The 27,064-nt window shown below is 32.3% G+C and overlaps 2 protein-coding genes across 9 annotated transcripts; both read left to right on the forward strand.

The window, feature by feature from the left end:
• The first annotated feature begins 834 nt into the window (after window positions 1-834).
• LOC125062323 (ras-specific guanine nucleotide-releasing factor RalGPS1) lies at window positions 835-13,690 on the forward strand. Of its 4 annotated transcripts, none has more exons than XM_047668157.1 (13): window positions 835-1,057; window positions 1,291-1,442; window positions 2,740-2,861; window positions 3,098-3,371; window positions 3,706-3,869; window positions 4,892-5,034; window positions 6,435-6,651; window positions 6,798-7,004; window positions 8,508-8,561; window positions 10,261-10,392; window positions 11,011-11,175; window positions 11,385-11,525; window positions 11,872-13,690. In XM_047668157.1, the coding sequence occupies exons 2-13, from the start codon at window positions 1,392-1,394 to the stop codon at window positions 11,972-11,974; spliced, it is 1,773 nt and encodes a 590-aa protein (XP_047524113.1). In that variant the 5' UTR covers window positions 835-1,057; window positions 1,291-1,391; the 3' UTR covers window positions 11,975-13,690. The 4 variants fall into 4 exon arrangements, with proteins under 4 accessions (XP_047524113.1, XP_047524111.1, XP_047524112.1 ...); XM_047668155.1 differs by having other exon boundaries at window positions 1,306-1,442; XM_047668156.1 differs by having other exon boundaries at window positions 1,365-1,442.
• Window positions 13,691-17,723: 4,033 nt separating this feature from the next.
• On the forward strand, window positions 17,724-26,761 carry LOC125062708 (G-protein coupled receptor 52). Of its 5 annotated transcripts, none has more exons than XM_047668790.1 (4): window positions 17,724-18,012; window positions 22,415-22,589; window positions 22,852-23,096; window positions 23,953-26,761. In XM_047668790.1, exons 1-4 carry the CDS (start codon window positions 18,007-18,009, stop codon window positions 24,547-24,549), a joined length of 1,023 nt encoding a protein of 340 aa, XP_047524746.1. In that variant the 5' UTR covers window positions 17,724-18,006; the 3' UTR covers window positions 24,550-26,761. The 5 variants fall into 5 exon arrangements, with proteins under 5 accessions (XP_047524746.1, XP_047524743.1, XP_047524745.1 ...); XM_047668787.1 differs by having other exon boundaries at window positions 17,725-18,012; window positions 22,852-23,108; XM_047668789.1 differs by having other exon boundaries at window positions 17,725-17,964; window positions 22,852-23,108.
• Window positions 26,762-27,064: the final 303 nt, after the last annotated feature.

The raw sequence follows: 27,064 nt of genomic DNA on the forward strand, positions 1-27,064 counted from the left end.
TTAATCTATTTCTTTGTTGATAAAGAGTAGTGAGGAAGTGTGAGAGAGAAAGAGCGAGTGAGACTACGAACTACGAAGATAGGACGAAGGGCCCTGGCGCAAGGAGTGAATACGCGTTCAAAATTTTAATAAACTGGATTGGTGGATGCGTTCATACAAGATATAATTTGTTTCTTAAGTTGCATTTGTCGTGCCGGCCGTGAGGCCGTGAGTTAACATCGATGTTCAATTCCGTTAAAATCGATGTTACGATATTTTTCGTATAGCAACATCGATGTTTTTGCTTTCAGCATCGATGATCATCGAGCATCCCTACTCAAAATCTAAAAAATAGATTTCTAAGAGAACAACTTAAAATAATTGTTTTATTTTGGATAAACGAACCTATGGAAATATTTTTGGAAAAATTCAAATTAATATTTAAATAAAATTAAAAACATTGAATAAACTTGCGCTACTCAAAAGCGGACATTTGCGCAACGCTCGATATCGTCACGAAACACGTCACATGTTTATTTACTATAGCCGTATCATTATTTAATACAATATAGTTTCGATTCCTATATGGATCATGGAAGATTGTAAAAATCCTTGTTACAAGTATTGAATTGCACCGAAGTGGATAAATAATTGATTTAGATAATTCCTTATATAGATTTGTAATATATTTACAAGTACATATTATGTTACAAACATAAAGGTTCAAGTATTATAATCTATGTTATGGAATAAAATGTATCCTGTAACATAATAGTCTGTAGTTGTCTTAAAATCGTCTGTGCAGTGATGTTTTTTTAACTGTGGAAATCAGTGGAATAGTGCCAGTATATATTATTTCTCTATGAATAGTGCTCTGGTTATAAATCCCTAAGTAGTGCCAAAATATGTATTAAATTTTCTATTTTTAGGGAATGAATAATTAAATATTGCACGAAATGAATGATTTTACCGAATAGTGGTAAAATTGATAAAATAAATATTTAATTGTGCGAACAGTTTTTCACAATTTAATTTATACGGCACTAAATGGGAGTAACCCAACCGAACCTATAAAAAGGTATGTACCTCATAAGCATAACAATTATTAATATAAATTGTAGATTGATAAGGATTTTTTTGCGGTCTTTAGTGCCTTACTCATGTTTCCGTTGTAATATTATCAATTTCCACTAGGCACTTACTCGGAGTTCACTATTAGTCAACTAATTAAACAATTGTTATCATTTAATTAGTAAATATATATCGTTAAATTGCTTATCAGTTAGCAAGCAATTAATGTCAATGTTCAAGTCTGTATCTTTTTAGAACAAACTATAAGATGGTTGTGACGAAGCAATCAAGTTTAGCAGATTATTTTGTTTAAGTTATCAAACTATGCAGAAAAAGCAGAGATGCCCAGGGACATTTTAAGTGACAGTCTGGCAGTGCTGCGGATTGTAGAGGTACTTTTAAGTTTTTTTTCAAATTAAAATACTCAATTAATTTTAGGCATTTTGCAAAGGTTATATTTTTGTAAAACACAAAGTATTTATTGTAAATGCAATCTGTAGGAATGTATAACTATGTTCTTTATAATTAAAGTTTTCATTGTTATATTTTAAAGGCTTAGGTTAAGATGGTAAAAAATTGGGTTTTTATACTTTCAAAAGTTTTATTAAACTATTTCAAAGGTTTATTATTTATTGTATGTTCGACAGAAATTTAGTTTTTATTACATTTTTAACAATTGTATATACATTACTATGTTTATTTTCAGTAAATATTCCGTATCGCGGCACCAGCAATTTTGAAGCTGATTCTTCATGAATTCATGAATTTCAATTTATTAAAACAAAATATTAAGGTACTAACCTAACCGAACAATATTAATAATAGGTTTTTGGGACAGCTACGTGAAATGCAGCCAATGCAAATGAAAAAAGGTCATACACCATCATAACAACACTACTTATGGTGCTGAGAACTCATGACCAAGTCTTAATGAAAATCAGCCTCAAAATCGCTGGTGCCGCGATAAGGAATATTTACCTTATTTTCTTATATATAATGAATGTATTCATGTATAAATGTGGTATTAACAGTTCTAATTCTATATATCTATGCATTTGCGAAGTCACTTTTAGTAAAAAACTGAAATATGTGTTGACTGAAAATCGGCTTAGATGTTACTTTCTACTGAGTGATATTATCTGATAAGAAAAACAGAAAGAAGCTATGAACTATATATGTTAACTTTAAGTTGGAATGGATAACATTATTATTCAAGCTTATTACAATATATCCGTTATAGTTTTGCAAAAGCGAAGTTTTTGCTACCTGTAAAATATTAAAATTCTGCTGTCAGCTAAAATGTTTATTTTTCTATATAAACCTTGGAATGTGTGTTTGATACATAGGCAATAAATCTGTGTTAAATTACAATAACTAAGGTAGATGTATTTAATCGGTAATGTGTACTGTATACATTAGACATTTGATCCTTACATATTTGAAACATCAGCATTTCTGTTGCATAATAAATATCTCAAATGTGATTTATTTTGGTGGGATATTAGACATGTTCTTTCAAATCTCCTATCTCAAATATATGAATATATTTAAGAGAAATGTAATTCATTACAATTATTTAAATAATAATTATAAAATTATATAAACTATATTTTTACCACCTCAAATTGTGTGTGCAGTGTATAGATTATAATCAGCTTATATTTTTTTAAATTAATTATATTGTTTTAGCATGAAGATGAAGAAAGCTGGCCACTTGAGGAAAAGCCTGCTTGTAAACAAAGCACAGCTAAGAAGACCGTAAACGGTTCAAAAGTTGCAAATGATGATTGTGCCTGTTATTATAATTATGGGTGAGCTCATTGATTCGTTTTTTTAAGCCAGTTAGTTATAGTTTAATCTTGGTAGGTAAATACACAAGTTTATAATGGTATTTATCATACATTATTTAAAATTTATTAATAAATTAAATTGACAAATATATGTTGTCCTACTACAACAGTTTGCAGATAATATTTTAACATAATAGTTTGAAGCCCATCTGTCTAACGGAAAATAATAGTTTGAAACATAAATTCGTTAATTTCAGTCTTCGCGATTCAGTTGCAAGTCGGCAAAACGATCCACTATACCAATATAAAACCAGCAGTCTCCCCGCAGCAGCAACTATTAGCCATTGGGATAACTTGGTCTGCTCAGCTATGCAGCTATCGCCAGAAGATATAGCCAATCAGCTCTCTATACATGACTTGGTTTGTTTCAAGGCTATACGTCCTGAAGAACTGATAACGTGCGGCTGGACGAAATCGAATAAAGCCATAGTCGCACCAAATGTTGTTGCCTTTACTAAACGTTTTAATAGGGTGAGTTTTTATTATTTTCCCCCTGCTATACTTAAGAAACCTACTCAAATTGAATTTTGTTCGCCATTTGATTTTTTATTAAAGCCGGACGTTTCTTCAAATCCTCAAACGTCCTTTAGTAATCTACTATCACTTCGGGCCATAATAGGATATTCTTAAAGTCAAAGTCAAAGTCAAATCGTTTATTTCAATTAGACCATCTAAAATGGCACTTTTGAACGTCAAAAGTACTGAATACCTGTATAGTTGATATTATAATTTGTGTATGAATGTCTCTATTTTACTAACATTTTAGATAAAATGATTCTTAATGCTTAATATTTTTCACACACAGGTAAGTTTTTGGACCGTTCAAGAAATCCTAAATGGTCAAGCGCCGAAAGCGCGTGCTGAGACGTTGGCTCACTTCATTAAAGTTGCTAAGAAACTCTACGATCTGAACAATCTACATTCGCTCTTCGCTGTCATATCAGCTTTACACAGCGCTAGTATATACAGGTGAGAATAAATGTATGTGGTTTACAGATTTCAGACTTGTGCCTAGAGAACTGAATGATTTTTGTTCTAAACTAACACAAAATCAAAACATTTCGTTCATCAGAATTAAACAAACTTCAAAATCACTTATTAATTTAGGTAACACAATATACACTTATGAATAGGCAATAAAGAAATTCATATTAAATAGTAAACTCCTCTAATTTTACATTTATTGCCAGTTCTCAAATCAAGGACGTAGAACGGACATGAACAACTGGCGATAAACTCTCCGCTACTCTTTTTAATCGACAAGTTTTTTGTTTTGATAAATATTTGTATGGAGCTGCAACCATTACACCATGTTCCACGTGATATGTTTAAGTAATTAACTATACTAATAAAAAAAGAAGGAAACAAATTTTTTTACTCTATCAGCAGTAGCCATGGTGAAATAGGAGCAAGCACTTAAATTCACGTGGGAACACGCAAATACATACATACAGACGAAATAACTAACATTCGCGGTGATATACACATATACACGAATTCAAGTCCGACCAGTCACCACAAGTAGCACCCGTTCATGTATGATGCAAGACCAGCCGTAGGCTCCCCTCCACATATTTTAGGGAGAGAGACACCCAGTCGGATGGTTCGCATCATGTTTAAAATTTATTCCTTAAACATCATGTTAGGAAAAGGTAGATTTTCAAGAAACGAAATAACATCACGTCATATAATAAGACAACTGGGCCTGTATTTAGGGCCTTTTTATGGAGGGCTCGGTTTTTTTGAATCAATATGTAACTTATTTTGTTGCTTTACAATAGGTCAGTTATTAAGAATTTGAGTAACCAAGAAATAAATATAGTATTCGACACCAACATGATTTGGTATAATAGCTAGATAATATATCTTTAGATTAAATACGACTATCATTTGACGTAAGGTGTATTTTCAAAAATGTTACTTATTTTGAGAATATACTACACATTTAAGTAACTTATTTATTACTTACTTATTTATACATAAATGTTAAGGTTGACAAAAACGTGGTCCTGCCTATCGAAAAAAGACAGGCAGCAATTCGATCGTATGGCCGAGCTATTTGGCGAAAAGGACAACTGGACGGCCCTACGAAAATACATGCACTCGATACGACTTCCCTGTATTCCTCATCTTGGTAAGATTTCATCATTTGTATTTTGCCAAGACGTGTTAGTCTGAATTAGAAATGCCAGACAATATCTTCCATATTTGGGTCTTTGGCATCTTTGAAAAGAAAACAGTTTCAATATCAGTGGCGCGGAAAGAGAAATCACGGTTTTGTGAGATAGAAAAATATTATATTGTGAAAAAATCGAAAATAATGTCGCTTTGTTTAAATGTTTTGATAGCAACCCCGGGAGCGAATGTACAATTTAATAATAATTGTTTAGTGGAGCTAAATCCTATGTGGGGCTTAGCCTTACATTGTATTAGTTTCTTATTGTAGACAAGAATTTAACTAGCCTTGTGCTTGGCACATCGTCGGTTTTTACCTAGATCATAGAAAGGAATATCATTTCCCCGCTATCCCTTTTATTCCATCTTCCCAGGTTTCTGGTGGGCGTTCCCGTTTTTTTTATATTAGTTTATCTATTATTTGTTTTATGATATTAATACTTATTGTGCACTACTTTCAACATATTTGACCATTTATGCAAGCCCTCTGGGATATCCTTAAACTAAAAATTAATTCAATAACGTTATTTTTGTATGGGGAAACCCGTAAGTTTCAATTTACGGAAGCGATAAGCGTTGGCAATACATATGTTGGCACATTTAATTTTCTTACATTAACGTTACTGTAATTCATAAAAGAATTTAAATAGTTTTTTAAATAAATCCTAACTGGCTGAAGCCTAGACGTTGTATATTTTTACCAACCAATTATACAAATTTATTAATTTATAACAGTTGCATAAGTAATAAAAAAAAATCTTAATTCACAAAATATTCTTGAGACTTCGTATGTTAGAGACACAACTTGGAGAATTAAGTATTAATGTAGTGAAGAGTTAGATAGTATTATGTATTATTTCAAAATACGGCAATTGTAGATTTAAAAGGGGGTTTTGTTTAGATTGAATTTCAACATTGAACAAACGCTGACTCGGCTTCTGCGCTTGTCCTACTTTTATAGCTGATACACCAACAGCTCACGAGAATAATATTGTAAAAGTGTGAATATGTGAAAGTAGTAAATAAAGTGTAGTTTTTATACAATAAATCAGATTTGAATATTGCTTTGAATTTTGATCCTACCCGTCTGTTACCCTTAGTGCAGACATTCCGTTTACATTTATATCATGGCTCTGTAGGGTTTTTAGTTCTCACCATCATCTGTATTTAATTACACACTATATTTACTACAAAAATACTCGTGACACTTATATATATATATAAGTGCAGTACTAGCTAGCAAGCTGCTCAGGATTTAATGCTTAAAATAAATAACTGCCTCTTTATTAACTTAATAAAGTTTGAGTTTTTATTTATTTATTTGAGAAAACATAAGACGAATACAATCTACTATTCCAGGTATATTCCTCACAGATTTAGTATATATCGACATGGCTCATCCCCTCCACTTGGGTTCCCCTCACCGAGAAACCAAAATGGGGGTTGTTCTTGAAACAGTGCAGAGGTACCAGACATCGGAATATGACATAAAGCCGGTGCCACACGTGGCAAACTTTCTTAACAGTGTTCGCTATATTGAGGAGTTACAAAAGTTCTTAGAGGATGACCAATATAAGTGAGTGTTTAACATATTTCATAAAGGAAATTTACTGTATTTCGAAGTAATATATATATATATATTGAAAAGCTCTCGAAATACTCGAATCTTAATTAGAAGACATATTAAAAGTCCGTTGGTTCAGGCAACATGTAAATTTTCAGATTGTCCTTAAAACTGGAACCGCCCTCTCCCGTCGGAAGTTGTTCTGGCTCGAAAGAGTCCGTAAAAGAAGTTTCAGCCCAGGGGACTAAGCCATTCACGCTGTCCCCGTCTCATAGACTTGGATCAGGATCCCTGAGAATACAGGGGACGTACAACCAAGGAAAATTTGTTCCAACGCATAGGAAAAGCCGATCTCTTGGATCTAAGTAAGTTTATTTTGCACAAAGATTGTTTTTGAAAATAATGTATTCCAATTTATTTAGGATATAAATTACAACTATTTATTTACGAACCAATACGACTTAGGGTCCTTCAAGAAAAAAGCATACCAATTCTTAAAAGGCCGGCAACGTACTCCCAAGCCCTCTGGAATTGTGAGTGTCCGTGGGCGTCGGTATTACTTAACATCAGATGAGTCCTGCCGTCCTGCCTTCAATAAAAAAAGCAACTATTTACATATATATATATATATATATATATATATATATATATATATAGTTTACTGTGCAGAGGTAACAGGCACCTCAGCACGAAAATATATTAGTGCGCCTGCGACGGCGTCGACTGTACTTAAGGTATTGGGTAAATTTTATATCTGTTTATTTAACATTACAGGGCGGATCATTACTAAGCGAGTTTTGTCTAGATTAATGTGCAAGGTACATTTTTATGTTTCACAGATAATTTCATAGACTGATTTGTCAGCTGTATTTTAATTTGAGTTCGTAATCAATTGAACTACTGGCTAAGGAGAAATGTGCTTTTGTATATATTTGTTTTCGATATAGGCATAATGTCTTTGGACAATTTTTGTATAGCGATATTGTTTTATGCCGCCCAGTCCCGTCAATTTCGTTTATCTAATCGAAGGGTAAGAATTTAAAACTGCTATGTCTCCTATCACATACAACTGTTTTCATATCATTATGTGTGGTAGTATGTGTAATAATGTGTTTCTATATTGACTACTTTTCCGAAGCCAAATATCTCTTAAATTTTAATGTTAGCTACAGTGTTCAAACTTAAAATATTTTAATACTTTATTAAAATATGTATTTGACATTAAGATATGTTTGGCCAATATGTTTTGTTCTTCGGGAGATTTACATAGAGAATCAATGTTTTCGAGGTATAAAGAGTGGTTTTTAAAATATGCATGAATCAAGCGTAATGCTTACTTTGTATGTACATAGTAAAATAGGTATGTAAAAGTGAATTAGAAGTGTGTGTTTGAAAACTAACTCTTTATACGTCCAGTGTAACATACCCGAGACATAATCATAGTATTGTTGTATGAAAAATGTTGTTGTACTAACGGTCACTTTGCTCAACAGGTTTCCTAATTTATATAAAATGTTATGTGTTATGTAGTGTATATGTTTATATTTGATACTTACGTATAAATATACTTTCGTGATATGTATATGAACTTCAGTCCAAGAAAGTGATTGAACCTCCTAGGTGGTAATATTCCTTCACAATCTAAAGTCTACTAAGAGGTGCATAAAAATTAAAGTAATAACTTGATTGTTTTTTTCGGTAAATTTATCTTCATCTACCAAACCACTTTAAATAAGACTTGATTTCAAAATTATAATTATATATTTTTATATTAGTAATCAGAAAACCTGACGGGCAAAATCATGACTGTATTGGTTTTTAAAATTCAAATATGTCTAAAAAATATTAACACGACAACTATCGAATAGGTTTCGAAGCGCGAGTTTGCCAAGAAATTTTCACAAGGTCAATTTTGGTGTTGGGTGAGTCGACTATAGTATTCGCCTGTGCATTGTTGTCATTAAAGAAGTGATAAGTGCCCTCATTTTACTATAAGCGGTTGTGTGATGAGCATTATTATTATAGAAATACGTAATATACAAATTAGGTGTTTTATTTTATTTCTTGTAAATTGTATATTATTTAATTCTTGCTATGTGTATTACTAAAAACTTAGATGATGTTAGGTATAAGAAAATTATATGTATTTTTATTGTTCTTTTTATTTACTAGGAATCATGAAAATGCAAAAAGGAAATAATTCGAATGCTGTATGATAATTTCATTAAATCATTAAGGGTGTAAAATTTCCTAGTATAGTATACGAGTATATAAGTCCTACATAGCATATAGCTGCAATTTTCAGAACTTCCTTTTAACTTAAAGTACTGTAAAGAATATATCTTTTCATCACAACGTATATACAATTTGTTAAAGGGATGAAAGAAAAAATGAGAATAGGAACCACTTTTTTAAATACTTTAGTTAAATAGTGCAATTGGCCAAATATCGTTTTTATGAACACGGGTATTAGTATGTATGTTTTGAAGTTTTCAACAGGACCGCGTTGGACGCATCTAGAATCAAAAGTACCGTTTATGCAATATTTTACTAAATAAATAATTCGTGAATTGAAATAATTAATCTGTTTTATGCTGTAGTAATTTTTGTCTTTGTCACACAACGGATTTTAGTTGGCACTCTATCACTCTTTAATAAGATTAGCATGCTTCTAGTCTGTGAGCAGAATGAGATGTCTTTTTTGAGTAGTTAGGCGCTTTTTATTTTAGAATAATATCGATTTGAGGTTTAGCTTTTATATTAGGACATGATTGGCTAGACGGGGTTTGCGAGAAACGGAAACAATAATGTTATACATATACCGTTATTGCTATTTGCGTGATGCATAATATATATTATATTGCTTTTAGAGCTTTTATAGTTAAATCAAAAGTATTTGAACAAATTTTAGTAAATTTTAATAAAGTACTAGGATTAAGTAAATACCAGCATAGACATTTCTTAATTTGAATAATATGGTTATGTCTTGAAATATTCCATAATTCAAATGCATGCATCACTTTCAAGCATCTGTATTGCATTCGTTTTAATAAGCTAATTTTCGCTATTTCCACACTAATATTAGAACCGGTTCACTTTTCTTGAACAGGACACAGACCAGCTACTGGGCTTGATGTAAAATTTCTTAGCTCCATTCGAAATGGTCTTGTGTTGTGTTTATTATATTTTATTTGTATTGAATAACCTAAAATACTACTGGATCGATTTCAAAGATAGTTTTCCATAATAATGCCTCATTGATATTTGTTTCCATGCGGTTTAAATCATTGAAATTTCCACTGAGAATCATTTTTCAAATTCGTTTTCATGTGTACTAGCCGCTCTATTCCCTTATTTAAATATATGTAGTGTAATTGTAAGATATCTACAGTTTCCTGCGATTTTAGCAAATCATGCACAGTAAAATTGCGTTTCACGTTATTACAAAATATTTGCTATTCAGTACCTATCTAATCGCAAAAGATGTATATTTTTGGTTTGTTTCAGGTTTATTTACATTTTTTTTATCAATTAAATATATATATTACTTATATACCTATTACTTATGATAATTATTATTATTATATTACTAAGCAGAACTTAAATAAAATATATTTGCAGCATATTCGGCAAGGGACAAAACGAAGATAAGGATGGGAAAACGCCGGCTGGATCGGTTAATTTACTGGATGACACATTATTAGAATCTCCGAGCTCTGTTGTTGCTGAAATATCGGAGTCTTTGCCATTTAGGTTAGTTTTAATTAAGAATAACCAGCATATGCTTGTCTTTTATATGATGAAACGTCCAATAAACAGGATATCAGATATAAATAAATAAATCAATGGCGCTACAACCTTTACAGGTCTGGGCCTCAGATTTCTGAATCTGTTTCATGATCATTTGTCAATCTTAATAGGCAAGTAGGTGATCAGCCTCCTGTGCCTGACCCACGCCGTCGACTTTTTGGTCAAACGCAAGTCGGTTTCCTCACGATGATTCATCGTTCAAGCGAATGTTAAATGCGCAAATAGAAAGTCCATTGGTGCACTGCCGGGGGAATTGAACCTACGACCTCAGTGATGAGAGTCGCACGCTGAAGCCACTAGGCCAACACTGCTCAATTTAATCAGATATAATTAGAAGTAGAAGGTCCCTAGCACTACAGATCACTTAACATCGTTAATTTATAAGTTAACATCTGTTAATTAATGAAAAAGAGTAAGTGTTTAAATTTTGATTTGATTATTTAATAAAGAAATAAAAATTGTTTAAGGAAAGACTGGCATTTGAACTTTTTTAAATATAGTAGAAACAGGCATACTGTAAGGTTTAGGGAATGCAATTTTGAACATTACAATCGTTTTTAGTGATCCGTCAACATCAGAGCCATTTGGCTGCGATTTCCAAAGCTACGTACGACGCAAAACGTTATTAAAAGAGGGAAGGAAGATATCTCTGTCCTCTTGGCAAAGATATTGGCTGCAAATCACGGCTAATATACTAATATTCTACGCGTCTAAGTCGTTCAAAGGGTAAATATCAGTTTATTTTAGCTTTCACACACAGATGTTTAGAATATAAGAAACATTACAAATAAGTAATAATGATTAAATACTATTTAGTAAGTTCAACATACATCAGATGATTTTTTTCCATTTGATGTGTCGCTCACTGACCATGGTAATAGAAAAGAACTCTATCAATTCAACGTGTTTAGAATTTTTTTATTTTTATATTTTAGAACGTGTCGCACGGATTTTAGTAAGGATAAATGTAAAGTGTTAACCCTTCACGCGGGATGGAGGGCAATGTGGCTGGAAAGTGATGCCAGCGATGGGTTTCAACTCCTCGATAGGAATGCCCATACAATATACAAGTTCAAGTAAGTTCCAGGTTTAAATTCTAAGTTTGCAATCATGTGTTATAGTATTTATTGTTAATCAATAACTAGGGAAAAAAATTATTTATTCAAATTGAAAACTTCAATATTATACGTTGATTACTGAAAATCTAGAAAAATATCTTAATATTGGGAATGTTACTGTTTCACTCAAGGGGTTTCTATAATCTATGCCCTATTTAAATTTTACGACTTTTTATATTTCTACATAAAACATTATAATAATTGTATCTACCTTCATTTTACAAAAAGGTTCACGAAACAGATCTAAGGTAATTTTTTTTGTTAACAATTGTGTTATATACTAATTTAATATTTTTCGTCACAGGACTGGTTCTGAAGCGACAGCGAAACAGTGGGTATCTCGAATAAATAATGTAACGGACAAAATGGTCCAGCCTTTACCTGCGAATCTTATGTCATTTGAATAGCATACGTACTACTTTAGTGCTTTATAGGCTTTGATAATATTGCCTTAAAACAATTTATTTTATACGACAGGTTTAAAGGTGCTTTTTAAAATGCAAATTACAAAAAAAAACCTTTTTATTTTACCAGAACTATTGATCGGTATTTTTATCAAAGTGACAGAAGAGTTAAAGCCTTCAATTTGAATGTTTTCATTAGACAGCTGCTTATTACAGGTTCGACAGCAATATTCACGACTGACTGTATTTAGTCATGAGATCAATTTTCTTTTAAGTTTAGATTTTGGAATATTTCAGCTAGATTTAGAGTTTATATAAGCTATGAGGCTTAGTTAGGTTACGTAATCTCAGTTTGATATTTTATTAAATATGTGGGATGTAAGCTATGTTTGCACTGACAAGGTTAATTATTGCTAACACAAAGGAAAGAATGAGCAGTCCAGCAAAGTGGAATAATAGAGGATCTGTTGCGCAATTGTTCATCTTTAAATTTGCTTGGATATCGTGATTTTAGTAACAACCTATGAGTATAAATCGTTTGTTTGACGCGAAGTGTATATGCAGCCCTGTCAGCGTGAACCTAACTACTTTATTTTTAAGAATGATATCTAGTTCCGACTAAATGCGTTAGATGGCGTTATCTCATATTAACGACTGATTGTGTGATTTTTGTAATTGCTTTATTTTGATGTTCTTGCCAAGGAAATTTAGAGTAAGTAAAAATACGTTTTCACTGCAGTCTAGGAAAAAAATAGGCTGAAACCCAGGCAACTAAGCAAATTTTTACTGTACGACGCGACATAACTAACAAATAACTTATTTTATTTTTTATATTTACATAAACAATAGTAAAACATTACTACTATTAAAAAACAATGCATATTCATTAAAACATTTTCTACCATATTTTAAAGATATTGTTGGCATTGTTGTCAATACTGTTTTAAAAGCCTTAATAATTTTGAACGGAATAAAATTCGCAAGACAAGCATAATCTGGTGCCTTCGGCAGTTTATAAGACGTTACCGAATTTTTATTTTATTTTAGTTTAAGTCAGTAGCTTAGATTTTGTTTATTTATGTTAAAAGCACACTTTCAATAATACGGGCAGACTAAAATGTAATTAATTGTGCTTCAACTGATCAGATATATTTGTGGTACTAAGTCAACACCGTATTATTGAAAATGCACTGGTGGCAACGCTTTCAAAGATAAGAAAAACATGCGTCCGTTTTAAACAAATGTAAACCTGCCATTTAGTTTAGATTGCACATATGTTGTAACAATAAATGTGTTTTATTGTTACATAAATGTGGTTCAAGAAGGTCATAATTGGATTAAAAGATGCTCTATAAGTCTCAGGAATGTTCTCTAATCTCATTTCGTTCAAAGATAAAATAAAAATGTTTATAGGTAAAAAATTAAATATTTGTGTTAAAATATTTGAAGGTAAGTCAATGTTAGTAATTAAATATGTGAACTATATAACGATCGGGCTTGTTGTAGTATAGGACGACTTGTTTAGTGTCGAAATTTTATCATTGAAAGCGTCCATCGATGCACTTGATTATTTTTATTTTGTTACGTTAATGTTTATTGTGCTAAGACTTTTCTATTAAGTTAAATTTATATTTTTGTATCTCTTTGTAATAAGAGAAAATTTGTGTTTAATTTAATAGAAATCAATACTCATGAATAAATCGTGTATTTTTGTACCGATTATTTGTTTTATTACCTTTATTTTAATTTTATTTAAACTTTGCATGGTGGATGTGTTAGCCACTTTCATTATTTCCGCTTACATATTCGTTTTATTCAGTTTCTTCAGATTATCAAATGAACAGTATGTTCTTAAAGATTCCAGACCGCAGACGTAGTGTTTTCATTAGTAAATTACACGTTACAGATGTTAGGATACTGTTTATATACTTCCTCATATTCTGGGCCGATGGCTAATATGATAATATTTCTGTTCTCACTCAGAAACTACATACGGCTACAAACAGTACGATTACATCATACCCCGAATACCCCTAAGCCCCTGGGGCCTTCTAGGTAGTGGTGAGTCAAGTCGAGGGAAGCTAATAACCTTCACAAATCACATCCTTCTTCCACACCTATAGCACTATAGGCCCAAGACAGCACATTTATATGTACATACATTCAAAATAGTGTAGTTAACACATATTGACACTGTTTCGTATACTTCAGTTATCAAATCAAAGCCTTAGGCCGATATTTTAGAACCTCAATCAAACTTAAATCTCTTTTAAACCATTTTCTTCTGTGTGAGGTTTGACATATTTGACAGATATGAACAGAGACCTTGCCCAATAGTGCGCATCCGCAAACAGATTTGGCGTTTATCGGATGTCGTAATCGGTAGATTTGAATTTTAACCTGATTGTCGTGAAGCAATAATACTAATAAAACAAAAATGTAATATTTATAACATCGTATCTAAGAGTTCAATTCCTTGTAAACTTGAGTTGTCGTACCAAATCCCTCCTTTGTTAAAGTACGAGAATCGAGAAATTGAATGCGCGTTTCCCGGTTCCAACTTGTTTAACTCAATCTTTGCTAAGATATGATCTTCAATCGATCTATGATCCTTTCTGCGAGAATATACTAAAACAAGTGCCTGTAAGTGAAATCTTTTTCTAGGATGGTTTCGAATTATTCACAGTTGCCTGAACTTGTATCGAAGGTTCTTTATTCGTAGATATTAAATAGGTCTTACATACAGTAAGGGAACGTTTTAATTAACAGTAATAAAACGGAATTAGCTTATGGGCATAAACGGGTTATGTACAGGTGCATATACAGATTTACTTAGTTACTAATATTTAAGTGGGGTAGAACACCCACAACAGTTTTAGTTTTCTATTTAAGTGAATAGTCCGTATCGAAGCTAGGACTTCTGAACGCAACGGATGTATGATGCCTTATTATTTATTGAGTGACAATTATGTCGAAATACGTCAATAGGTAGGTATTATTAATTGAAGTAGGTCAAACTAAATTAGAAGCCAATAGCGTCACAGAGACGACTTTAGTCAAGCCTAGCCTATATCTTGTCGTATTGGTTCAGTAACCGAGATTTGTGTTATATAGGTGACCTAATATGACACATTGACCCGCGCAAACAAAGCTTCAATTGGGTGGGCTTTGTTGCCAGGGGCCTAAAAGCTTATAGCAAATTAATTGGTATGTTCTTTATGAGTACTTTATAATTGTAAAGTACTCGTAAGCCTATTATGGAAAACTGTTTTAATTGTATTGTGGTAGTGGTCGAGTGGGTAATTATTAACCGTAAAACAAACAAAGAAAATGTTAGACCAAAAGCTACAGCGTATATAATTTCTATAAGAAATTAAAGCAGATAAAATCTATACCCAAGTACTATTTATTATATATGCGGCCCATCGTATTTCAATCCGCGTAGCGACGAGATTCACTTTAGGATAGGTCGGGAAATCAATGCTGTAGTAAACACAGGTGACGTGGGCGTTTCACTCCAAATACTTACTACGTACTAATTAACGTAGCTAATAAATTTAAATCAATCAGATATGCCATTTTAGAATGTGTAGTAGTGTTGTAACATCGGACATTAAAGGTCTACTATAATTAGAATATAATATAATATATCTTTATTTATGAGAAGTGACAGGAGCGGTTGTTGCGAGTTGTACCTTTTTTTCAATAATACAAAACAATATAATAATATAATTCTCAAGTAGCCTACATAGCCAGACTGTGAAATAAAAAAAAAACCTTGATTTAAGTTATGTCACATTAATAAAAATAATTACTTAACTGCGGATTAAGTTGTTTTGCTGTTAATTCAGAGTGGTTGTGTTTTCACGTATTACGTCCATATTTACTTTTCCACGTCGCAAAAGCAATAATATTAGATTGTAAGTGTATTTACATATCCTCCTTATAGAATGTATTTACAATTGTGCACGTACTATTGTGAAATAAGCTTACAGTGAGAATGTGGCTTTTCACTAATTACTTGTAAGAGCTCAGTATCAGTTTTTAATATGATATTAACTAAATTATATAACACTAAAACCTCAAATTGGTATTACAATAATTTATTTTAATAATATGTTAATAGAAGTTTTTCACTAAGTACAATATTTAAAATAGTGTATACGGTAATTAACCTGATTGCAATCACAATAGCAAATTATTAGGTCATAAGTGGCGTTAAGTGGATTGCGCGCTCGGGCTTTAATACTAAATTATTAAGACATGGGAGTCTTATATTACTCTTATAATTACATTTCTGCTTTAATGCAACCATCGTTAATGGATCGTTTATCAATACCATTAACAGCTGTCATGTTTTAAATTAAAAGTTAAGTCAAGATTGTAAGAAGTGCACCTTAGACCTAATTGGAATCTCAATGCCTTATAATTCCCTTAACTAGTCCTTAATCGGAAATATTCGATGCGAATGCATCGTTCTTTAGATATAAGGCAATTATTAATCTAATACAGACAAGTTAATGGACGAGAATGGCTTTGGAGCTTTAAATTAATTGCTAAACAATTGTTATCATTTATATATTTTTAATCAAACGCTTCTCTGTCTAAACTGTTTTTAATTTAGTATTGTATACAGATTATATTCATGTATTTACATGTTTAATTACATTTTTGTAACCTCAATAAAGCCAAAACCTATTTTTATAGTATTATAGCATTATTTAAGATATCTTATTAATGCGAGTATATCATAGAAGTGAAGAGTCTCATTTTTCAATTTTCAGTTGAAAGAGACATGCACAGAATAACATAATTCTTGTACCCGCGTGCTATAAATACCTTTTAAATTTAATTTACCATCCCTAGTCTATCACTTTAGTTTCAAACTCCATATTTACTGTATTAAAGTTCAAGATATCCCGAGAGTCTGATATATTTTTGTATTATATTTGTAAGTCTTTGGGAACAAGGTTTTGTAATGTGGGTATCGTTAATAAAACGTTTTAAAATTATTTATGCAACCGTTTTCATTTTGGGTTTTATAATGTTGAAATATTGTCTATAATAACTTTACTAACAAAATTTTAATTGTCTTATCATATTGGTTTGGTGACCTGTTTTGCTCAACCTATACAGTGTTTTTAGAGAAAATTATTTTAAATGTATCTGAACTACAAAGCTAGTTTCGTTTTGTTATTCTATAGTGTTTCCCAGTTGAAGTTATTCATTGTATTCGTACTATATTATCGAACTAGTTATAAGTAAATGAGATGTCCTTTTTATATAAGTATAAAATATGCTTCTTTAAAAGACTTATTGTACTGCAACAATCATAATTAAAATAAACACGCGACGCTTTTAAACGAATCGAATCCTCACATATATTTTACACTTTCATTTCTTAGCGCTTAAAATAAGCGCATAAGAATAAAGTTTTAAATATTTGTTGACCTTTTTGATACTGTAATAAGTGTTTCTATGCTTTAAGAGTGTAACAATGTGCTCTTGTGTTCAATAAATAAGTATTATTAAGTAATAGTTTTATTATTAATGTGTACTTGACCTTTCTAATAGCATAATAGTAAGTGAATTGTTTGACTCGCCTAACATGTATTTGTAAAGAATGGACTTTGCTAATAGATCTCAAGGGGTTCAGGTTTCGTATCGTTGTCGTAGAGCGACACGCTACTTGCTACGTTGTCTGTTTAATTTATTGAGAAGGATTAATTTCTTATTGACATACCGAATTAAAAAGTATTTAATATTAACCTGTTGCCGTGAATGTCAATAATGTGGATAATCGGTTTAGTGACCTAATTGTCGAGATTTAAGTGATAAAAAATAAGTGAATCGATCTTTGAAATAGGTGGGGTAGTTGCGCGCGCGGGACCGCATTGCCGCGGGCACAGTTGTGGGATAGAGGCTCATGAGCAAAGACGCTCAATCTGAAAAGCCTACTTCTTCGCGCCAAACCACGGCCGACGTCAGTGAGTGTACGCTAGACTTAAATATACGTATTCGTGTGTTGTAAATATATGTTTGTAAGTTGTGAAAGTTTTTGGTCTGTTCTTTGTATTTTCTTGCTTTAATATTCTTTACGCGAATGTGTATTTAAATCCTTTTTTATTTATCTCAGTTTTCTGTATTGATTTGTGTTAAACATACAAATCTTACGTGACGTGTCTGTCGTCCAATTTGAAAGAAAAATGAGAACTTGCCACAGAGTAAATATGTTGTAAAGCAATGCCTTTGAGTATTTACAGAGAGTAACTTGTAATGTAAATTTAATAAATTGCGGAACTAATAATAATGTATGACTGACTTTGAATAAGAATTAGTTTGTGTGAATGATCTCATTGTCTTGTCATTGCCACGCCACGAGTGTTTGTTTAGATAACAGGGGTCTTAGTTTATTAGTTGGTTAATTTAAGTAACTCAAAAACTACAATATTCAAATAATTTATATGTTATTCGCAATAGCGATTTTTCATAGTTAAAGTTAGTTAAATATCATAGCTTATCCACATGAAAACTGTGTTTCTTGTCACTGGTTCATAAGTCGGTGAGTTTCCTTCTGTCTTGTCAACTATTTTCGTATTGAATCTTTGAATTTGATGTTTGTACTAGCGAAATCATATAATAATACCAACAAGCGCTGAGCAATTAGAATCAACAAATATTTGCGCGTAACGTATTTGTGCGTTAGTCCGTTGCATTCAAAACAACGTGACAAACATATAGGTGCGAATCACTTTATGTATTGATTCTGCGCGGGCCGACCTTCGACCGCCCGCATGGTGGCACCGAGCTATGTTATACCCTTGACTCCTAAGTATGACCACAGTCTAACAGCCTGAAGTAATTACGCAATCTAAAAACGGGACCTAACGATGTTACGAATGAATTAGGAAAATTTGGCATGGTTATTTAATTTAGAAATCATATCAGTTTAATTAATTCGTAATACATTAGGAAGTGAATAATAGTGTTAATTATAAATTTCTAACAAAAAACGACATTAACAAAAAAATACAGTATATGAAAATATCTTTATAAATTACTACTACTTCATAAATTTAGTATTAACAAATACTATTTTAATAGCATTTAGACTTGCAGTGTATCTGTACTTAAATTGAGAAATTTTTCATCATTTGTTGGACTTTTTATGAGTTACAACTTATACAATAAAACTGTTAATTCAGTTAATTTACTTTTATTTTAATACTAGCTGACCCGGCAAACATTTGTTTTGCCACGTATATTAATTCTAGGAAACATGTTTTTAGTTCAAAAAAAATAACTAACTTCAATAATAAAAATAGGGGTTGATTGTAGAGGGGTGAAAATTAGGGGTCGTTTCTATTTTTGTATGTAGTATCTTTCAAAAATAAAAACAAAACACATTTTCTAAAAAATAAAAGATTTTTTTTTTTGACCCCTTGTTACTTAGGGGTTTGAAAAATAGATAGTAGCCGATTCTCAGACTTACTGAATATGCATAAAAAATTTCACAAGAATCAGTTGAGCCGTTTCGGAGGAGTATGGTAACGCTGTGTAAGCGAATTTCTGTTTCATGAACCACCCTAATTACACTGACCTAGTACGTAAGCTGTAGAGCTTTTGTAATGTATTAGACACATACTGTCCTTAACCGCGACGGCATTTCACGACTTACTTTCGCACGAAGCACTTGAAATAATCTTCATATATATTGTACAAATAAATTTTCGTGAGCCACGCTGGTGTTAGTGAAAATATAATGGAAATATGGATACCGGGTGAATACTGAATATTAACTATTTACCTATAAATAACCCTTTGTAGCTTAGCGTTTCTTTACTTCTAAATATTTAAACATATCAAACATATAAATTATTTATAGGTTTGATATGTATATAAAAATAGCTTTCTATTATAGTTTTTTGTAGTTTTTGAATGAAACTCGTAGATCAGTTTCAGGACTTATGTTTCTCGATGTCCTTTACGTTTAATTTCTTTTAAGTTTATTTGTTGACGAAATTGCGGAAACAATCCAATTAAGTCAGAGGTGGATTACCGAAAGTTATTCTAAATGTCTAATAGTTTAGTAATTAATGTCTTAAATTTCGTAATATAATAGGTCTATGCAGATACATTTCGAGTAGATATCAAATCTAGATTCTGAATTGTCAGTGTATTAAGTCTAAGTTTAAGCCTTGTAAACAGACATATAAGTCTGTTTACAAACCGAGGCCAGCATTAAGGTCACAGGACTCAAAATATAGGACAAAAAGTTCATTCACCGGAGACCACAAAAAAAGTACCGTCTTCGACGATATAAAATACAATACTAAAATAAAATTTAATGGAGCCCATTCACCTGCACCACAGCATTGGACCTCTCTTCTTGTCTTGTCTGTTAAACATAGACAAAAGACAATATCATTTTATTACCAATTATTTGTTCGGATTGAAAATTTGTTCGTTTCTAAACTTCGGCAGTTTTCTCTTTCTTTGACCTCTGTATATCTTCTATTTCGTTTTAATACGTTATAGAATAATTCGAGGAACCTGCGCAGTTGGATATAGCTATGACGTAAGCGAATATCGTTCCATAGGGTGAAGCCTAAACTGATACAACTTAATTAACTATGAAAACGGTATATGTATATTCAATATTACTATACCATAATATGTATGGTTTCAACCTATGAAACTTGTTTATATGTTAGTTATTATATTTTCCGTTATAATACCTATGGTTATAGCGATAAATATATTGCAACGAAGACTATAATTATATACTCATTCAATTTCACTTAGAAATTCGAATAACAAATGAAAATGGCCTCGTAGTGATGACCTTTGTGCTACAACTTTGTTTTGAACGTAATTCCAGCTATTTTAGTAACTTTCCCTTTCAATACGCTATGCCAGAGAGTGTAAAAATATCAGGCAGAGCTCTCGGGTATGGATAGAAAAGATATTTGAAATTTACAAGTTTATGGCATTTCATGTAAAATGATTTAGTTGCATAGTTCGATCTTAGTGACGCATGAGGTACATTTCTGATTTAGTTTTATTTAATTTAGGGGATTTAAATTTGGGCAAAACTATAAATCTAAAAACGGGACATTTCATTACCTTCACGTAATGAAATGTCCCGTTTTTAGAAGAATAATTATACGACGCTTCACCACCATGTGAAAATGTAAGGCCCTTGTGATACAGCTGGCATCGTATTTGTGGCAGCAGTCACATCATATACCTGTGCTATGCAGCAGGGCTTGGCTTTGTCTTGGGGGCAATTAAAACTGCCATAAAAATTGACAATCCATTAAGAATAGTTAATGATTTAATAATGCCCCCGCGAACTTCGTTTATCCTTAATGCCTAGCCTACCTTTTTAGTACATGCCAACATGGAACATTTTGCTTTGCTACCCCAGACAACCTAAAAAGTTTTAACTTAAAACTTTTTAGGTTTTTCTGTGATTTTTCTCTATATAAACCTCAGACTTCAAGTCATAAGATTTTTATTAACAAATAAAAAATAGGGGTTGATGGTAGAGGGGTATCATAAAAAAATAAAAACAAAATTTTTTGTCTAAAAATATTATTGTTTTGGGATGGACACCCCTTATCACTTAGGGATTTGAAAGATATAGATAGACTTACATAAAAAATTTCATAAGAATCGGTCGAGCCGTTTCGGAGGAGTATGGGATCGAACGTTGTGACACGAGAATGTTACATATTATATTAAAATAAATATGATTGTGATTTACTTTTTAAGCAGACCGCGAAGCCTAGTAAGTAAAGTAAGGTAATAATAGTATAAATTATGAGTAATTAAGCAAATTTAATATCGATACTCAAATGTACAAAACATGGTGGTGACCTAAATCCACAGGGTTTCATACATATTCAGGAGTTTAATTTGGGAACATGGGTGGAAATTATCCACACGGCAACAAATATCGCTAGCAGCCTATGTTAGTTTCAGGATAAAATATTTTAATATTTTGTAAGGGGTATATAATCTTAACTACCTTTGATTGCTGGTAAAATTATAATATATATTCACTCTACTTAAAAATGTGGAAATAGTTTTAAAAGTTAGTTAACATTTTTTTTTAATTTTAAAGCTCTAGTTTGCTTCGGGTTATTTGAAGTTGAAAATAATGATTGCTAATTAAAGACACCAAATCATATAAATGTGTATAATGTTTACTAAGATAAAATCACCTTACCTATACAAATTTTAATAATCGTTTGTGAACTATTTGAATATTTAGTTCTTTTACTTACTGTTAATATGTTTTGTCGTAATATTTTTGTATTGTTTATGGAATTAAAAGGGCCTTGCCAATTATTATTTCAATTCATACACAAATCTCTAATTTTTATACTATAAATAAGTAAAACTGTTTTTTATATAATAACAAATATTTGTACGCAGGAAACCATGCCTAGTCGCGCAGTGAGTCGCGGCCCTATAATTGGCGAAGTCAGTATGGCTGACAATCCCTTCGCGACCTTTGAGTCGCTCACACAAGCCGGCATCATAGCGGTGATCGGAGTAGCTATCATCATATCCAACTTACTTATCATAGTAGCCTTCCTTAATTTCAAAGGTGAGTCTTCGTCGAGCGGTTACAATCTACCGATTTCTGATAGTTAAATTAATTATTAAAAGTATAACGGACAAGCGTGTGCTAATTTAATAACAATAATCGATAAAGAAACGGCAAAGAAATTTACTATCACAATCCTACTTAGGTTCATAGCTGAAAACTACATTAAATGCACCTTATGACTACGTAACGTAAAATGTCAAAATACAGTTTAATAAATTGAGAAATCGATAGTGCTGATCTGAATTTCTAATGACTCCAGGTCTATCGAACGAGGTGATAAACTACTACTTGCTGTCGCTGGCCGTGGCAGACCTTCTGTGCGGTGTGTTCGTGGTGCCTCTCTCGATATACCCGGCCATCACCGGTCGCTGGATGTTCGGGGATCTGATGTGTCGGCTCGTCGGCTACCTTGAGGTCACTCTCTGGTCCATCTCGGTTTACACCTTCATGTGGATCTCGGTCGATCGTTACCTCGCCGTTAGGAAACCGCTCCGTTATGAGACGGTTAGTCTGACGGTATATATCATTTTCTTTATTACTCTTTCCCCACTATCGGTGATCTGGTTCTAATGACGTATCGGATGAGTAAGCTCGGTGTGTGCTAGTTCGCATTAACGTAGAAGCTTCATTTAGATGCCTGAGGTACGGTCTCCTTTGATACCGTATTTGCGTTGTCCGTGGTTATTTCCATTTGCATGCGTTTGCATTCTGAGGAGAACATTCCAATGAGTACGTCGGTGGAGCATGGGTTTTGATTTCTCATAGTTAGAGTTCATCTTGCCAACATGTCACAAGAGCCAGAATGCCTTTGAAATTGGATTTGAAACACGCTAAATTTTCTCGGTCAGTAAAATTTTGTCCTTTGCTCTTTTTAATATCAATTATATCCCTGTTATATACTCATAACCATTATACTTAGATAAAAATATAGTGTGTTTCTAGATTATAAGTAGATGCATGTATTATATCTTAATCCGCCTTATTATAACGGATTCCATATTTTCTAATCTTTGCGCTAGTTGTAACTTCTAGATTTCGCAAACTATCTATCCTTTTTCCAAAGTTTTCAATCTTACTATTGCGATTCATTTATTGTCTACGTGTCGCTGTTTATCAGCCGTCCAAATAAAACGTTCCAAATTTCTTATAAAATATTTATTCCAATCCATCATATATAAATGGTGTCTTAAGATATTAAATTAAATATTAAACGCAACAATATAGGTAACATTTCGTTATCTTAATATTGTTTTCAATTGGTAAAATACACATATCGTACGAATTGGCGCTCGCGGTCAAAGGACGGCTTCAGGTCCGACGTTCTGTTCTATCTGTGAATAATTCTGCATTCCTTGCCTAGGTGCAAACGCGCACAAGAAGTCAGTGCTGGATGGTCTTTACGTGGATCTCAGCGGCCATGCTGTGCTGTCCTCCCCTTCTGGGCTACAAAAAGGATGCAAGCTTCGACAAAGAGACTCTGATTTGCATGCTCGACTGGGGGACTACTTATGCTTACACTGCAACATTAGCCATGCTCATACTTGGCCCTAGCGTCATATCAATCGTCCATAATTATTGGTATATATTTGCCATGAAGAGAAAGCTTAACAGCGGAGTACCCATACACGACAAGGAGTACGCGACCGCTTTGGCAGAGAATTTAGCTAATCCCAGCCATTGGATGAGTTTCGTAATGGTCACCACGTTCTGGTTGAGCTGGGCCCCATATACTGGTGTCAGGATGTACGAGTATTTCACGGATCAGGAATTAAAGATGCCCATGTTGCACTTCGGCATGGTCTGGCTGGGAATACTTAACTCTTTTTGGAAAGTCATAATCCTCGTATCCCTCAGCCCGCAGTTTCGTCTAGCGTTACGCATCTTATGTCTGACAGCCTGCTGCCGGTCGAAAGGTCGATTGCAGGCGGCACTAGTGGAACTGGACAACGATGACTAGGAATTAATGGAGTGTTGTGTAGTGATGAGATCTCAGACGTGATATAAGCAATATTAGGTCGCTCAGATGCGATGTCGACTGTTAAGTAGGTTAGGACTGCCTTGTTAGATTTCATCCGGAAATCTCATATATGATTAAATTTTATCAATTTATTGACAATAATAATTAATTTTGTAACACTTATACATTGATCATATCATTTATATAAATATGTTGTTTGTCTTTAACACGAGAATGTATAAGTGGTGAAATATGTTTCAATTAGAGTAATACGTTTGAAGGTATTGTTGTGATAATTATAGAGTATGTACTTACCCCTTGAGTTTTATATAGGAACTGTCGGCTAATCTTCATAACATAAATCAAACATAAAGCGAAAACTGTAGTGGAAGGTTTATTTAAAGCACTGCCCTTCCCTGATTCGCTGACATTGGAAAATGGAGAGGTATTGAGATTGGCCGATACATGATCGTACTCGAAAGCCCAAAATGAAAAAGCTCATAATATTAATTAAACAATATTCAAATTATTCGTCAGTAATAAAGTCGCCGGTTCGAGGTAGATTAGAGATTGCTGTCTTATTTCACGATGCAGGCTAACATGGCCTTGTATACAGTTGCATGACAAAAGAGCCAAATTCTAGTGAAATGTAGAATATTATGTTGCGGTATTTTTGAAGTGAAACTTCTTTATCTACGTTGGAAAAAATTTTACGTACGTCACATTTTTCCATTACGCGCCATCTTTTTCTTGTCCGGCGATATCGGATCCAATTCATTGATTAGTTGCAAGATTTGTTGTTTGTGAAGTTTGCCTACCTCTGAAAACTAACTTCAGGCTTACCGCAACGTACTGTTATTTATATTGGATAATTTTTTCACAATATATTTAATAAATATTGCAGTATTTAATTTAGTTACAAATAGAAATTATGCTTTTAAATCATTATTATTTATGTCAAAAACCGTGTAGTGCGTTCATAAAATGTATAAAATTTATATTAATAACAAAAATATATAATAACGATAACAATGATAGTAATAATTCTATAACAATTAATCAAATTCTGGAAAAATCTTAGTAGTAATAAGGTAAAATTAAATAATTGTATTATTTGTTTTCAAGTTTATAATATGTAAAGGCCTTTTGTTAAACTTTATCTAATTTAACTTTAACTAACCAATTTCTGTAAAGTTGCATATATTAGAATCTAATGATCTAATAATTAGATCATTTTTCAAAAAATAAGGTCATAAAGAGGTTTCACTTCTTACGTGTGTACACTAGAACACGCACACATTTTTTTTATACAATCTAAAAACGTACTTAAGAAAAGTGATACAGTTATTATTTTATACGGATACTATGTCGCTTGTTATTTTCTTATTTTCAATGTGGGACATGGAAAAATGTGATCGCGTAGATTTATTATACATATTGTAGAAGTAATTGTTTTTATAACATTACCACTATTAACAGATATTGGATAGGCACGTCTTTTGTAAAGGCATCTTCAGTGGCCATTATGCACAGTTGGACTGCATAACACGACATAGACTTTGTGTGTTAAGATAGCACTTATTAAAATTATATTCAACCAGTCTAAAGTTGATTACCGTTAAAATTCTTAGAAAAATATCATCTATGTATTTGGCATAGCCTTTCAAAGGAATTCATAAGCGTCTGTAGCCTTAATTAGTTTTATACAGACATATGACAAAATATTCATTCAGCTATTTGCGTTTATCAATAAGGATAAGTTATGACATATTCTTTTTGACTATTTGAGTGTTTTTTTACATCAAAAACCTGAAGTAGCACATGAGTTTTTTTAGTATAATGATATCATCTAAATGTGTATATGTACGCGATGGTTGCCATTTTGATAACTTTATAATATAATGTTAAAAATACGTAATATTATATTAAAAATAATCAATATAAGAAGAATAATAGATGAGTGAGACGTTACGTACGACATAATTTACCACCAGCCTGTATAAAATTAGAAGGTTGATTTAATTTTTTATGTGAAAATTTAAGTAAATTTGATTGCAAAAAATTATAAACGGTAATCCGCTGAAGACTGTATAATTTATAGTTGTGATTTTTGTACATCTAACTGTTACTAGATAATTTTGAATCGCTATAAATAATGCCATATAAATATTATAAGAATAATAATACGCTTAATTTATAATAGACAAGTTAATTTAAAAGAAACTGTGTTTTAATTCAGTAATTCAGCAATTCATAGATCTAGGATCCATGGCATGGATTCCTCACGACGTTCCTTCACCGTACGAGCAATTACTATTGGCGCACATAGAAAAGGAATCCATTAGTGCACAGACCGGATCTGAACGCACGATCTCAGGGGTAAAAGTCACACGCGCTACTATTAGTTAATTTCTAAAAACGACAATTCTCAACATTATTATAAAATCAATCTTAAGAGCACCCTTCCCTTTTCGACGAACGGCAACGCGAGCATGGCCAAAAAGCTTGTTGCCCA

Source organism: Pieris napi, chromosome Z, assembly GCF_905475465.1.
Source record: "Pieris napi chromosome Z, ilPieNapi1.2, whole genome shotgun sequence".
NCBI classification, from domain to species: domain Eukaryota; kingdom Metazoa; phylum Arthropoda; class Insecta; order Lepidoptera; family Pieridae; genus Pieris; species Pieris napi.